The sequence below is a fragment of the Oreochromis niloticus genome, linkage group LG3, assembly GCF_001858045.2.
Source record: "Oreochromis niloticus isolate F11D_XX linkage group LG3, O_niloticus_UMD_NMBU, whole genome shotgun sequence".
NCBI classification, from domain to species: domain Eukaryota; kingdom Metazoa; phylum Chordata; class Actinopteri; order Cichliformes; family Cichlidae; genus Oreochromis; species Oreochromis niloticus.
In genome coordinates this window covers 27,172,011-27,189,111 of record NC_031967.2, presented here as the reverse complement: position 1 = coordinate 27,189,111, position 17,101 = coordinate 27,172,011, and the positions used below count along the sequence as shown (strand labels likewise).

At 35.4% G+C, this 17,101-nt stretch overlaps 1 protein-coding gene across 1 annotated transcript; it reads right to left on the bottom strand.

Annotated features, from left to right (window-relative positions):
* Positions 1–344: 344 nt before the first annotated feature.
* LOC100712309 (solute carrier family 12 member 3-like) lies at positions 345–16,771 on the bottom strand. The gene is made up of 28 exons (XM_025905640.1): positions 16,698–16,771; positions 14,660–14,769; positions 14,246–14,402; positions 13,675–13,800; positions 13,481–13,556; positions 12,709–12,804; positions 11,288–11,427; positions 11,030–11,140; positions 10,788–10,899; positions 9,413–9,543; positions 9,240–9,324; positions 8,924–9,081; positions 7,982–8,089; positions 7,531–7,654; positions 7,230–7,331; positions 6,109–6,264; positions 5,868–5,967; positions 5,582–5,693; positions 5,265–5,399; positions 4,771–4,877; positions 4,530–4,612; positions 4,317–4,385; positions 3,479–3,583; positions 2,972–3,083; positions 2,557–2,643; positions 2,143–2,278; positions 1,983–2,050; positions 345–769 (listed from the first exon to the last, which is right to left on the bottom strand). The coding sequence occupies exons 1-28, from the start codon at positions 16,740–16,742 to the stop codon at positions 631–633; spliced, it is 3,090 nt and encodes a 1,029-aa protein (XP_025761425.1). The 5' UTR covers positions 16,743–16,771; the 3' UTR covers positions 345–630.
* Positions 16,772–17,101: the final 330 nt, after the last annotated feature.

Below are 17,101 nucleotides of genomic sequence, written 5' to 3'. Positions count from 1 at the left end.
AGTGGAAGCAGACAAAAACAACAAGCACGCATGCTACAAACTTTACCCGAGTCATTTAGACAGCCGTTAGCACATGATTCTCCTTATGGGGACCTGATATGTTTAATATGCTGCTGAGAGTATACCCCAGAAGAAGGGTATAGTATAGCTTTTATTTTGGAAAGAGCCATTTCTCTGTAATAAACTCTCTTTTCCAAAGATGAGCGATTTCTCGATCAGATAGATTTTTTTATTATTATTATTTTGTTGTTTCAGCAACATTAAATTTAAAAACTGTACTTTTGAGTTAAAATATATATTTATAATTTTAATAAATGACAAATTAAAAAGGCATGAACATTTTTTTTTAGCGAAAAAATATCAAACCGTGACACCAAAGTATTGAACCGAACCGAACCGTGAATTTTGTGTATGGTTGCACCCCTAGTAAATAACCACACTGATATTGTCTTCAATGTGTGAAGATTCTTGATTCTAAATTCTTTATAACTCTTTCTTATTCTTTAGATTTGTCAACCCTCTATTGCTAACAACTGCACATGGTTTACACAATTTTTATTGTTTACTTATTAATCTTGTGTGATTTATTCTTTTTCCTGTCAGGACTCATACATTACAAAAAGACAGGATTTACTGGAGGTAGAAAGTGAGGACATTCTCCTGGTTTCCTCGTATGAGCACTACAGGGCAGTGAAGGCCACAGGTCAGTGTGTCCAGCCAAGCCATGTACAGAGCACTGGGGCAGTCGCTGTGTGGCACAGGGAGACTCCTATTGGAAATAAGTTTAAAAAAAAAGATTAAAAATTATGCCATCGTATATATATATATATATATATATATATATATATATATATATATATATATATATATATATATATACATATTAAAAAAAAGAAAATAAAAACTATTGTGCCTGTACAGAAGTCATGGACATGGTTTGAGAGACTTCTTCCTTCTCCCCTCTTTTTTTTTCTTTTTAGTGAATCACATTTTAATTGAAATATGGCCTAGTTGGCGTTTTATGTGTCACATCAAAATAATGAAGTAGGTCTAATGATAACCTAGGAAATTTAGGTCAAACAGAAATAAAAGTCTGAACATAAAGAAGGAAAACTGATGATACAGAAGCTCTGGCACCATCTTCTGGTTTAGATGTGTAATGTGATGTCAATTGAAAATCAGCACTCTGACATAATTTAATGGAAAATTCTTATAATGCATAAACTAATACTAGCAACACATTCAGTATTGTAATAAAGGTTATGAGTAAGAATAAGGAATGAGGAAGATCTGTAGTCACATATCTGTCTGTTTCCCATGTTTTTGGTGGCTAATGTGAGCTTTACATTTCTTCCACTTTCCCACGCTCTCTGGCTCAACATCACTGGTCTACTCCTGTCTTTCTCTCTGCCTTCTTTAGGCCAATCTCCCTCCCTTTGCATACTTTAGATCTCACTGCTCAGCTCTCATTCTCCCTTTCAGACACCATTGAGCAATCCATCTCCTCCCTATCTCCACTTCTCCTTTGTTATTCATGCCTCTCTCTTTAACAGCATCTAGACTCTGCGTGTCCTGACCTAATCCCTATCACTACTAGGATTTCTTTCCACTTTGAGGGACAATTGGAGTCTAATTGCCAAATACCTTAATTGAATTAAGGGTACCAGAACTACAGATGATTACATTCAGGTACCATTTCATCATAGAAGACTGAATTTACTAAACTTTTTGCTGTGCTTTAACAGTGCTAAATTTTATTGTCTTGCCTTGAAATTATACGTGTGTGTGTGTTACCTTGCTACCTGCTTTGATTTACCCATATCTGTGTTTTGCTACTTTATATTATGCATTACATTACACTGTTATTCAAACTGAATTTTATATTAAGGGACTATTTTAACAAAGTTGCATCAAAAAAGCAAAAGCCTCATGAAAATACCCAAAAATGCTTTGAACTTAACCGGTAATATAAACAGACTTACACAAGCACAAGAGCGGTATGTTGTGAATTCTTCCGGATGATTTCATTCAGTCTTACTTTTCTCTCAGACTGTAAATAAAAGGATTAAAAAAATTAGTTGGTGGATGATCAAAAGCATTTCATTTGTTTGTATTTCAGTCGTAACTGACAAATACACACACCTTAAGTCTCAAGGCCTCAAACTCTTTGTCTGATATTTTCCATGGGTCTTTCTGTCTTAGCTCCTGAACAGAAACACCTTCCTGTTGTTCATCGTGTAGTCTAAAGGGGGCGACACTGTCCAAAAACCTATCCATACTGCAAAGCAGGACAAGATACATGTCAGCTTGATGTTAAAGAAAGAAAAGCACACCCATATACACACACAACTTTATATATGTATATATATATATATATATATATATATATATACATATATATGTGTGTCTGTGTGTCTGTGTGTGTGTGTGTGTGTGTGTGTCTGTGTGTGTGTGTGTGTCTATATGAAATAGTTAAATGCTTTGGATGGACTCTAAGGATTTTGTTAGTGTATGTTGTGTCTTATAATTAAATGATGTAAAGCTGTCCTAGCATACTTTTTCGTTTGAGGACTCTTCTCGCTGTCTGTCATGACAATAACATCATTAACTTTGATACGAAATCTCTTCATCAGGTTGATCATTCTGAAAGTAAAACAAAAAAAGCAAAAACTTTAAAGCACTTCAGTTTCTGAAAATCAAACATCTTGTTATGTATCCTAAATCATTCGTGAAAGATTTCACTCCAGTCTGAACAGCATGCGGGATAATGCACTTTTTCTGTCATAGAAATCATTTTAAATGTGAATGTATGTTGTACATCTAAAATATAGAGTTTTACTTAATTAAATTGTATTATAAAGGAAAATTAGGTTAATTTGATCAGTATTTCTTTCAACAATGAAGATTAGATGAAAAAAGAACAAATGAAGGATTTCAAAGACAATAATATTACAGAGGTTAAACAACCTACTCATTACGGCGTTCCTCTATGTCTTGTTCGTTTTCCACAATAAAAACCCTGATCTTACAGCTGTGCCAGCGTTTTCTCCTGGTGAGCAGGTAGGGCACCAGTAAAGTCAGTCCTAGACAGAAGAAGGGCAAGATCGCAATGGAAAGCAGTTAAATCGCTTTAGATTTTATTGAAAATGTAATAATTGAATATTCTTTTTCAACTAAAACCAAAACTGACACTTCTAAAATTGCAACTTTTATCCCACACATCCATCCAGTCATGCATCCTATTAGCTAAATGGATCCTTGGGTGATGACTGTTCCTAGATCAGCTGACCTACGTTGTCTCTCCACGGTATCCTGTGTCTTAACTGGAATCATCTACCATTACTCAGATGAGCAAAGTAGTTCAACTGCTGGCTCAGGATTCTGACCAGATGCTCAGTCCACATGCTTTTATATCAATTTAATATTGCACACTTGCCAATGTTTGTTTGGTCAGGTATCACTTCCTTTTTAGGCTCACCTCCATCGTCAGCTATCCAGTAGACATCAATGGTCTTCTTTCCTTGGGCAGTCTGAAACACTGTCTTGATTTGATCCCTGTGGCTGTTATCAGAAATGCCATCAGCTGCAAAAAGGTGTAGTCATTATAATTATTATAGTTGCAATGCATGAGTACTTAAGAAGCAATGGTGCAATCCCATGTGCTTTATACAGACAAAGGATCACCATGGTGTTAGCAAGCAGCATCGCAATGCAATCTCAAGCTTCTACATAGGAGCACTTCAAAAGCAGTTGTGCACTGTTTTTACCTTTTCATATTCTTCTAAATATCTGTGAAGTAATAAAAAATTATTTGATCCTATACAGTCTAAAGTCCCATACTGTACAGATTATCAATATCATCATATTTATCTTCAATGAAACTGCATGTTTCCACTGAGAGAAGTGACAAAAATCTCAGAATGATTTATGGTTACATTTGGTTAAATGGGCATAAAGTAAATATTTTGTCCATGTTGCAAGAACCAATATGGCTGAACTAATCAAGTTTTTCTAGTCAACTCTCTCTCTCTCTCCCTCTCTCTCTCTCTCTCTCTCTCTCTCTCTGTGTGTGTGTGTGTGTGTGTGTGTGTGTAATTTCAAGGGAAGACAATAGAACATTTTAATATGTGTAGGGGTCAGATGTGGAATGACAGAATTAACTCCTTGTTTGAATAGGGACAAAACAAAAATGTCATATTATGTTCAGTTTGTTTTTGTTTTCATTCAGTTGACCCTAAAGTGCTTAATATTTCCAGATTTTGACTTGTGATTTCATGAATTCAGTCAGTCTGTGTGTTTGCACTCGCAGTGCTTACCTGACTCACTCTCAGGAAGCTGATGGTCATCACATTCAACTGACTCATCAGGCTCAAATCCCTGGTTCACTAAAGGAAAAAATAAATAAAAAATGTCCTTAAGACTACACACACATATTTATATATATATATATATATATATATATGTATACTATTTTTTTTCAATGTGACATGTTGACATGGGAAGACACGGTTAGAAAATTCTAAGCAGACCTTTAAAATCAGACTCATCAGAGACGTCCAGCCCATCCATCATCCTCAGGATACACAAACAGAATTTGGAGTCAAATGTATCGCTGGAGAACAATAAGAGAGAATGGGTAAGTCCCCAAAAGCTTGTTTTTGCTAAGTAATGCTAATTTTAGTAATTCACCTATATTATAAATAATGAGCACAGGTATTAATTTTTCTTCTTATTTTTCTCTGTTTAAAGTATTCCATCAATAATGCTTACTATATTGTGTGGATATAATCTCCAATGCTTTCAGGAGAACTTTCCCTCCAATTTGACTTGAAACCAAGGACCAGTGTGTTGGGCTTCAACTTGCCAAGACCAGAAGCCTTGGATTAATTAAGGAAAAAAAAAAATTAAAATTCTGTTAGATAATAGAATTCTAAAACATTCCTAGACTGTTTGAAAACACCCTTAGAACAAAAATATGAAACACTTCATACTTAAAACATAAAACACACAAAAAAAGTACATGGTGCTAGAAAAAACTAAAAGTAGAGTTTGAAATCATATGCCATCCTCGGTGCATCTCCAAAGTGAATTGTGTCTTCTCCTAGAGTTAAATGAGGGACCCCTCACACAGTGAGTCTAAGCTATTTAGCATTATCAAAAAATGTAAGGATGGCACAGTATCATTTGTGAGTCAAAAGCCATATATTAATTTACAGTTTCTTTTAACTAGCAAGCACCAATTTTTTCTCAAAAGGAGGCTGTACCTGCAGCAAGTATCGAACTCCTTCTCTGAGGGTGTTAGCAGTAAACTGAGTATAAAATGAGCATGCCTTCCTCTTGTTCAGCCATTTAACCGACTGATCTGTAGCATCCTGATGCTGGGTCTGCCTGTCTGGTTCCTGAAAAAAATATGGAAATCAATATTGCCAGGAAAAAACAAACCAGTACAAACAAAGAGAAACAAAAGTCTGACAAAAAGGCAGCCTAAGAACTTTTGAGGATTGGATATAAATATATAAATAAAAGATATTAATCATTTCACTTATTTAACTTAATGAAACATGCTAGCTGGTTGACTTACCATCATAATGTCTCCACAGATCATAAGGCTTGCATTCTTAGTAAAGGCACCAACAAAATCCACCAGTGCAGGTCGCTGATTTGGGGGTCCAGTCATGACAAGGCACTGTGGTCTAATAAAAGGACAGTTTCAAAGCTGACAGAAGCATTTTCACGTGTTTTGACATATGTGCAAGGTTTTTTGTTTGTTTGTTTGTTTTTAAGGAAGGGCAACACATTGACTAGGACATGTTGTTCTTGTACAGAATTCAGACAAAATTGTACACGATGGTGTTTTAGCTCCTCACCTAAAATTCTTGACATGGTCCTCCACTCCAGTAAGAGACATAGAGTATGACAAAGCCACGTTGTATGAACTTGCCTGTACTGAAGAGCCCCAGTTTATTTCTGTTTATGTAATAAAAAAAACAATATGCAAATAGAAAAAAAAAGTTGAATACAATTTCTGGTTTATTTCACTTGCCAACCTAAGACACGATTCTAATCAAAGCAATATTAACTTCCAATTCATGTTTGATATTGACTCACTTGGTTTCTTGTAGATAATGTAACCAAACAGGACGGCGATGACACCAAAGGTGATTAAAGCAGTCCACCAGGTAAAAAAGAACATCAGTACTACACATACCACTGCTCCATACAAAGCTATCCATTTGTTATAGTAAGGGAATGATGGCCTCCATCCTGTAAGAGGTCACAAGAAGAAAAGAACAGTTATAGGCGAGCATAATACAGAAGTTCTGATCTTAGATGGCTACAGCTCTGTTCAGTATGACATCTAATTTAAAATATCGGCCCAGTCCTAAACACCAATAGCACATATCATTAGACATTACCTTTATGACTTTAAAACATGTTTATTACTGATACAACACTAAAGAAATTGACCAAGCAACATTTTACATCTGATGCATCGTCCTCCCTGTGCTAGTGCTTTATGAATTTAGGCATAGATCCGGGGGTTGCGAGAGAGTTACCAGATTTTTATATGCAACAAAAGGCCACCATGTTTACGTTCTTTTAAACATTAATTTACCCTTGCCTGATTTTAATCCCTCTGAATCTTTTGTCCCTTGACAGGTGTGATATTGATAAGTATTTTAACTCTATTTTTTCAGTGCCTGTTTGTCTTTGGAAACACAAAAATAGCTTATGAAATATGACGCACACACATTGGCCATAACTAATCATGTGCTAAGTTAATTCCTCAGGCAGCAGAAACCCCCAAAAGACAAAGAGGAGTAAAAGCAGAACCATCATGGAAGGACAGGCCCCTGCACTACCACTGACAGAAAAGGCTGATATTGAAAAATCCTACCAATGGCTGAACTGGATGGACTGAAAAAATAATTACAGGACAGGAACAAATTATAAGCAAGACTGATAGAGGCTGGGTTCTACCACATCAGGCAATAAAGCTTCACTGGAACAGATTCATGGATAGAGCTTGGTCAATGGGCATGTGGCTTATTTAGTGAGTCACAAATACACGTTTATGATCATGCTGCCATCTCGGGTTGCTAACTCCAGGTTGTTGGAGCTGCTCCAAATTTCTGAGTGAGAAATCTGAGTTCAGATTCTAGATTCAAATTCCAACTTGGAACTTGTGCCTACTCTTATGCAGTCCAGTGGTTGAGTATATAACTTACCAGGGGAGTTGGTGATTGCAGCATGAAAGCAGCTTATGTTGATAAGACCAAAGGAACATAGGAAGAAGTTGGAGATAATGGCTGAAATAGTATTTAGCTCAGCTGTAAATATAAAGAAGAAGAAAAAATAAATTAAAACAAAATGCATTACCCAAAAAATGAATAATAACAACAACAATAACAATAACAACAACAACAATAATAATAATAATAATTATAACACTTTTGTAAAGTTGTGAATTTTGTATAGTAAAATTTGAATCAATGTTTCAAGTAGGAGACAGTACTGGGTCACACCCACCAATTAGAATGAAGGCAATAGCAATGAAGTAGGTGAGTAGATAGGCCCTGAGTGGTTCATCGTTTTTGCCATAACCCTTTGCAAAGACTCCAATGTAAGGGTATATATTGTCTTTGCACAGACACTGTCAGATGAGACAAAATATAAACATAATTTTAGACTTCACATTTAGATATGCATCCATCACATGCATTGTTTTGCTGTTTATTTTCGTTAAGATGTAGAAATTTTTACTTGGTAATTGGTTTGTCATTGTTCATAACCCAAAAAATCTTAATAACTAGTTAAGACTATCTGTCTAGAAATGCAATATAAATACAAAATGTGGCAGTTTCTATCTGGTACATGAACTTGGCTTTTTTATATAAATAAGTGATTTATATTTTGTAGCAATATAAAAGGACAACTGAGATGATCAGAAAAGTAGCAAGATGTATCTGGTGGTTCTCACCTGAAAAATCTTAGGGGCAGAAACAAGATATCCGAGAGCAGAAGACAAGCTGGCTGCAAAAACACCAGCAGTGATGAGGTAGTAGAAACCAGAAAGCTCGGCCATAACCTGTTGAGAATACTCAAAATTAAATTGTGCATTCAACTTAACATATTTAATACCAGCACAAAATATTATCAGACAAAAAAGCTGTAATAAAAGACTGGTTTTACAACGTGTTGTAAAACCAGTCTTCCAGTGTGACTCCCAAAGGAAAAAAACAAACTATGGGGGAATTAAAATGCAAAACAATTCGTGTATTATTGTAGGATCTACCTTACAATATAAAGCACCTTGAGGTAACTCTTGCGATTTGGCGCTATATAAATAAAATAGAACTGAATTGAAAATTGAATTAGAGTAGGCGCCAAATTAGAAAACGATATAATGTTATTTCAAATTGTAGTAAATAATTAACATAAATCTGTAAATTGCCTATTGTCTTTAAGTGTGAGGTGAATATCTCCACTGGTTGGTAGAGGAAAAGCTGTTCCAGCATATATTCTAGGGCCTGAAACTGCTGTTATATGTTCACCTTGTGAAAATTCAGTTTTGAAAAGGATCCTTGCAGTATTCCAAATATTGTAGTACAAATTCTAGGTAACATTGTTTATGTATTTCTTAAAGGTGAGATTGGTATTCAAACCTACAGACTTAAATCTGATTTTACTTATACAAATGCACAAGAGTGATAGTTTAATGACTTTTAGAGATTATGCAAAATTTGGAAAAGTTGCGTGAAACAATGGATTGCACATAGACACAGAACTAAGTGTATTCAGCAAAGCAGTGGAATGAAATGATGTATCTCTGGATAATGCGGACTAGTGGAAGCTGGGACACATTACATATCTTCATATTGCAATGAAAATAAATAACATTAGTGTATTAATTAACCAGTACCTGTACATTGTTTGCCAGACCATATTGACAAGACTGTGACTCAGTGCACTGTGTGAAGTTCCAGCCATATTTACATGCCAGTCCCACACAGCCATCAGTGCTGTTTCCTGTCATTATGTCACTTGTATTTCCAGAAGCATCCCGCACTACACATGCACCTGCAGCCAATGTTATTTTCAGAGCAGAGTTAAAAATTCTTTCTGTCTAACCTTTTTCTCACATGAAATATACTTTTACTTTGAAAAAAGTCCATTTATTCTGTCTACATCAAATTCCAGACATATCAGAAGCAAAGAAGAAAACAAAAACTATTTACCAGAAGTAACAGCAACCATAATGTAGCTGAGAGTAGTCCAAAAAATGGCCATGAGAGTACCTTTGGGGATAGCAGAAGAAGGGTCCTGCAACAGGAAGTCATTTTAATCAGTCAAATATCCCTTGTTAGTGACTTTGATGAAAGAAGTATTTGTCTTGTTTGTGTTTGTCTACTTTGAGATCTCCAGTGATGTTGGCTCCATACAGGATCCCGGTGACAGCAGGGAAGAAAATTGAAAACTGAGCGAAAAAACTGCCAGTAGGACCTCTCCAGTTTGGTGTCAGGTTTTCTATAAATATGTCACCTGTAAAACATGCCAGATATTAGTTAAAGTATTATTAGACTTGACAAATGAAAAAACACATACAGTGGCCTCAATGATGTTTAGGGCAAAGACACATTTTGTCTTTAAGTTATTTGAAATTCAACAATTCAAATGTGAATCAAATGCACAATTTAGACTTTTGTTAAAAGTAATTTACATTTCAGTTCAATGTATACATCATTTGTTATTTTGGGTCACCATAGGTTTTAGACAAAGCTATGGTAAGTACAATACTGGTACAAGTACAATACAACGTTGTTGCATCTCCCTTGCACACAATGACTGCTTGTAGTGTTCAGGGTGAACACTGAACACTGGGTTCTGAGTATCTGACCTTCAGCTCCTGCTTCACTTTAGGTATCTTATTTGCATATGGAATGCATACAAGCCACTGACACATTTTTGGTTGTTTGTTTTAGCTTGGAGAAATTTGTTTTACCTTCGCAGTATGTTTGAAATGATTATTTTGTTGCAGTATGGTATGGAAGTCCATTTCCGCCTCAAAAAAAGTTATCTTTCTCGAAATTTCGAGTTAAAGATCCTTTTTTCTTGTTTTTAGTGGCGGAAACAGGCTTACATAGTATGCAGTGCCACCCCAGTGTGTTTGAAGACATTTACTGGAACATCAGGAGATTTGTACACCACAGACTGCAATTGCCTTCCTTAATCCAAATTATGTGTCTTATCTCTGGGCTAACGAAGGACTGAAACACCCCTAGGAGGCCAACTGTCATCACCATTCTGTTGCCCTAAGATGAAGGACTGCATCAAAAACATTGAATATTCTAAATGGCAGAAATGAAATATATGCAGAGGATTTTAAATCAAAGCATGGCATTTGCACTTTAATCACATCTGAATTGCTTAAATTTCAAATTTTGCAGGGAGCAGAGGGGTAGCTGAAAGAAAGTATCTTTCATCTATCATAGAGCTCCCTCCATAATGTTCGGGACATACAAAATCAAACAAGTGGCCTCGTCAGCAAGAGTTAAACAACTTTTTTTCTTATCAAAAATAAGACAAATGTTTTTCTCTTTCAAGTATAAACCCAACAATGAGATTAATATTGTCACTAAAAATGCAGAATAATGAAGATGAATTCATTATAGTTGCTAGACAGAAAATATACATACAAGTACTGATAACAATAAAAGTGAATCAAGAAAATATTCTTTTAAAGCTGCTTTCAGAACAGTAGATTGTTGTGAGAAGTTTAAACATACTGCGATATCCAAAGACTCCCCGTCCTTGTTTTTCCACGCTGTGAGGTATAATTGTTCCCACAAAGTAGTTGGCAAAGGATACCATGAGAACTAAGAAGAACAAAATCTGTGCCTGCGAGAGAGAGAGATAATGTAGGGGGGGAATTATAACGGGCATGATGAGGAGTAAAAGTTGGATTAAGAGACAAGGAAGTTTGCAGAAATCCAGCAAATTAGAGTGAAATGTGTCCAGATGTACTTACCTTGGTCTCCCATTCCATTCCAGCTAATGAAATGCCCAAAAGAGCGGTCACTGTGATCACACCCACTATACGCATGTCATTAGTATAATCAACCATGTGGACATTGAAGCTCTATTGAAATCAACAAAGTTATAGACAGACATACAAAATTAAACAATTGCACATTATTTTTCATTATATGCTTATCTGTTGTATTATCATTATTCTTATTCTTCTTATTAATATTATTCTCCAGTTTCCATTCAAGCTATAGATTACCTGCATTAGATCACATACGACCTGTGCAAAACCAACAGTGTTGAGTGCAACAGACAAAGCATTGGCAAAGGAAAAGATCAACCCAATTGATGCTCCTAGTTCAGGACCCAGACTGCGAGAGATCATGAAGTATGTCCCACCTGCAAATTAAATATGACACACAAACAAGGCTGTTAACATTGGAAAGAAAGTCCACAAAATGTTTTATTTTTTCACCACGATTATGTTTTTATTATGTAAGAGTCAAACTGCTACAGAATATGTCCCCAGTATTTCCCAACGATTCTCAATTGGGATATATTCAGGTAGTCAGCTGACCTGATTTTCTGGACACCAGTATGACAAATATTATCCCTTCAGCTAACTCTAGATCACAACATGGTCGTCACAGGCTTAGATAGTAGACACACTGAACTGTCTCAGTTCAATGTGCCTACTATGCACACTGAATTGAGACAAAGTATGATGGGCACATCTTACTTGTGGCCATCACGCTGGAACACAGTTTTCACATTGCACATAAGGAATTTTGCTTATTTTCAATATTAAACTCTTAAGACCTGAACTCTTTCATGACCATGCATTTTTAATTTCTCTCTTCTATTTGGGCTGATTGGGACCTGATGACTGTAAAAACAAAGAATTATCTTTTTACCTGAATTTGCTCTAAAAGGGCCCGATATCCACATATGAGGACATTTGTTTTAAAATTTCGATAGAACAGTGGCAGTATAATGTCCTCCTGGATATCAGCTCCTTGTAGAGCAAAATTTAGCATTGTATCTAGACAACCCAAAATGTGACGTCCACATATGTGGCCCCAGGTCCTAGGAGGTTAAACATTTCTGTGAGTTCCACTGTTGCTTTATGATTTGATTTGATTTCACCATATCATACTGATATAGTGTCATACTGATGTCAAGCAAACGAGGCAGCTGACAACTTGAATAACCCCACTGACAATCTTTGGGAAATAATGGAGACTCTATGGCGCAGTCAATTATTAATTATGAACAGATCAGAAGATCCACTTAATGCATGCAATGTCTGCACAGCAGTGCAGATAAACAGTCACACATAGGCTCAGAGCCAGGCTGACATGTTTTTTTGGAAATTGATGGAGTTGCTAAAATGTACACTCAGCTTTATCAGCACTACCATCTAGAAAGCATGTAATTGGCAATTGTTTCACTTTTTCAGCATAGAAATTATTACAAACATGCTGGATAGATACCTGAATAGAGAGATATGCAATGGAACACTATATCCATGAACTACAAAGACACACACACACACATATATGTGTGTGTGTGTGTGTGTGTGTGTGTGTGTTTCTATTAACTATAACAGGTTTTTAGAGTAATCATATTTTCATGTGTTCTGTCTGTTTGTTAAAATTCTTCAACTGCACAGGGACTAACCTGATACCACTCTTCCATTGGTGGCGATGGCAGAGATTGAGAGCGCAGTTGCTGTGGTCACTGTCACAGACATCAATATAATAATCACGGTCAGCACTGAGGAGAAATAGTTATAATAATTCATTATTATAATATGATGATCATTTGACATTTTTATTATTAAAACCAAGTCCTACTTGCATAACATGAATGAGAATTGGCTTATGTGCAGTGCTTCAAATTTTTGATGGGTCTGCATTTTCTAGCATTTTTTTTGAAAACTTACACATTACAATACCTTGATGTATTGTGTATTGTGCACCTGGTACATATAGGTATATAAATAAACAAATGGGTAAGGAATTGGTCATTTTTTCCTAGCACTCTTTTGAGCAAAATCCCCAGTCCCAGTGTCAGGCCTGACTAATCGATGAAGCACTATCTGCAAGATAAAATAGCGCCAATCTTTAAATAACCCTAAATTACCTTTCCCTGTGAGATTAGTATGATTGTTGTAATTTGTTAATATGTTAAAAACTCTCAGTTGCGTTCCCCCCCCTTTGTTAGCATTTATTTTGAATTTGACTAAGACATTCTCAGCTGAAGGAACAAATGTTAGCTACAGTGATCCAGTTTCCTTCATTACTTCATCAGCATTTTTTACAAACTAATATCATGAAGTAACAACCTAAATCAGGTTATATATAACGAACAACAAAACAACAGAAAACAGGAATGAAAATGTAATTAAATAGATTAGATTAAATATGCAGAGAAATAAATTATTTCCCACCAATTCCTGCCTGAGAGGTGATCCATGTCAGTTGGAGAAAGAGGGTGACTCCCCAAATATTCATCATACAAGGAATCTGTGATGGATAAAAACAGGTGTGATGCTTCTAAGAAATGTTGAAATTTACCAATGTTTGGGGCGTTTTTTTCTCAGTTTCCCTGTTGTAGATGTAAATGCACAGAATCTTTGTTCACCTTGACTCCATAGATCCAGCCAAATCTAACAGGAGATTCTTCTGAAGGACCCTGAGATTCTTCATTTTCACCATCCGGCATGTTGGAAATTCTTTCGTCGGAGGTCATATTTCCTCCGGCCCTTTCCTAAAGATAATTTTATAAAACAGATTTTCTAGCTTTAAGAATGGAAAAAAAATTCTTAAATGACAATGTCTCCATGCATTATATAAAGTTAAAAAATTTGGCCAGTGAAAGCGTCTAAGAATAATTATAATAAACAAAAATAACACCAAATCACATCAATATTCACATAAAGGTGCTTTCAACAATATTTGGGAGAAACCCCCTACAGAATAACTCTGATGAGCAAACACTTTGCAATGATGAGAAGAAAAACTTCCACAGCAGTGTGAGTCTGCTGCAGCATAATTTTATGGTTGAGCGTCACCTGATCACTTCATCAAGCTCAAATGGGATCTAGCTTTTTATTGTATATAAAAAAAACATTACTTTAACTGTTATCCTGCATAACCTGGTGATTTAAATAACACAAAAAAAGATATGTGTGTACAAAAGGTGGAAAACTCACCTCAAATGTTTTCCGTAGAGCCTCCAGAGAAGGTCGGCTCTTTGCCTGTTCGCATGGCAGTGTACCAGCATAATGCTCCATCTGTGGCACCATGTCTATGGTGCTGTAAAGGGACGTTTTCCGCAGCTCCATCTTTGAGTCCCCCTGTTCTGATGCTCTGTAGATCAGTAAAAATCAAAAAACAAAACAAAAGATTCAGTAAATAATTAATCTTTAGCCTTTTTTGTCTTTCTTTTTTATGTATTAACTTTGCTCCCTGCTGATATTTTATAGTTTGTATATTAACCAGTTTATAGTATGATCAGAAAATTAAGACTTTAAAGAGACTTGATCTCCAGTGTGTTCACAAACCTTGAGACTTCACCTGACATAGTGATTGCTGCATTTCTGGTACCAAAATGGTGTGAAGAGTACCTGGGAGGTCCTTCTTCACCATTTGACACCTGGCCTTGACCCAGACTGCCTGGGGCTAACCCTTCAGTCTTGGATTTGAACTGCCCCATTGATAGTCTCACTAATTCCTCCTGGAGATTATGAAAGAAAAGATGTGTCAAAAGAGCTGATATTGTTTTTTGTATTGTTTGGGGGTTTTAATTTTTCTTGTTTATTTCACAGAATTCCTCTGAAAATAATAATTTTTTCTTGCACACTCACAAAATAGGTTATTGACACAGGAAAACATAGTTCATCCTCTCTTTCTCAGTTTTTTTGGCAATAATTTATACTTAGTTATTGCACCTGCAAAATAAATAAATTACATATAAAATTGTAACACCTTGTTGTAACCGTCACGGAAATAAAATTTCCCTGAAGGCTTAGTAAAAGCTTTTAGTTTTTACTATGTATAAAGTATAATGTAATAATGTCCGATGAGGAGTAGTACTAGTATTTATTTTAACTTTGACCAAAACAAATCAGTTTTACAGAATGAAAAATATGTATTTACACTAATTAAAATACCTTTAAAAAGTACTAATAATCATTAACATTTTTATGTAGTAAAATCTATGTAATTCTAAATACGTTTATATATATTATTCAGCTTAGCTAGAAGTTGCAGATTGAAATTGTTCAAAAGTTAAAGCAAATCAAACACTTACAGTTGTTCTTAACAGTTGTTTCAGTTTCCCTGATGAATAAATCAGCAGATGAAAAATGTGCATTTGTTCATTTCACAGCTTGGAATTTATACAGTCAGTGAAATAGGTGGGATGTGTGACATCCCCTCCCATATTTATATATTGCACACCACAGGAAGTGTGAGGCATGTTTCAAACAGCAGCAGCAGTTTTGAGAAAACAGGAAAAAAATGTGGTTGCCATGGAAGACGTCACAGTTGACCAGCCGGAAGGTTGACATCCAAATTGTTTATCAGAACATTGGAAAAAAAATTACAAAATAATAATGAATTTTAAAAAAAATTCATAAGACATGTACAGGTAGAATATCAATGATGTTGGTAAGATGATCAAACCATATAGTCATGATTACAACAAATCCTCTGTTTTAACATGAGTAAGAACTGACTCAGCCTACATGATTTTCAGAATTGTTTACTCTTCATGAATTACTTTTGTTTTCAGCTTCAGTAACACGCAGGAAAAGACTGTTTTCACGAGGATCACATTAAAATAAAATAAGAGAACCTTATTCTGTTAGATCCCATACAATTTTTCAACTTGTATTTTATGGAATTTCTTTATGTATGAAATGATGAAATAAAAAGAAATTGCCAAAAAATTAAACTAAACAAAAAATGGGTTGTGTGTGATTGTGTGTGTATGTGTTTACAATAATGGAATAGATGTGTTTTTGTTTATCATATTAGTAATATTTTAGCAGTAAAATACTTGTTTGTTTATATATACAGTTCATAAACATACTACATTTTGTAGGCTGTACTACTATCTATTAATATCCAGCTGACCGTTCATCCACTAAAAAGATTTTGATTGAAACTTTTGCAACAGTCTTTTTAGTGTTAGTGCGATACTATAATTAACTTTGCTTTAGTGTCTGCAACCCACATTCTCATAAGGTCACTATGCCCTCATCAAAGTCTGAGCTGTTTGTTTTAGTTTGTTTTAGAGGTTTGTTTAAGGACAAAGTGAGCTGATCTGGACAAGCAGAGGATTAGGGTTTTCCCATTGGAGGAGGAATGAAGCCAGTAACAAATTCTAAGGTTATATGTGACCATGGTCTATGAGGTGAAGGGAGTTGTTGCAAGTTGTCCGGTCTTTAAGTGATATCGTGACGAATCCTGCTTCCGGGCCCAAACTACTCTGCGTTTAATAAGACTGTTGTGTTTTTAACATGTTTTAATGCTTTGTATCTTATTCTATTTAATCTCAACAAGGCCCTAAAAACAGTCAGTGATCACTGTCTCCTCTCTCTATTTTTATTATCGCTAATCATTTTAAAGCTCAGTTTTTAAAACCTTATCATGACTAACCTTGAATTGTGGATGGATTATCTCTGTGGTTCTCCTGACTGACATTTGGCCTGTTTACAGCATCCTGCCATGCAATTGCATTTGCCCCTAACCATCGGGAACCCTCACGTTAACTTTATCGAATGGAAAAAAGTTAGCATTCATCCTCCAGCTTCACTGTTTATGTTATGCTAACATAGCTGCTACATAGTGATCATGTAGCACATCATTATATACCAGCTAGCCAATCTTCAGCAACCCTACAAACTTCACTGCTGTTTACTTTCCTGTTTTCATTTATGTCAGAAGTGATAGCAGAGCTGTACATTATATTTTTTTCAGAAATCCCTAAGTCTGAACATGGTATATCATATTTAGATGGAAACTAGCAAGCTAATTTCCTGCTAACTTCTAAATCCATTAAA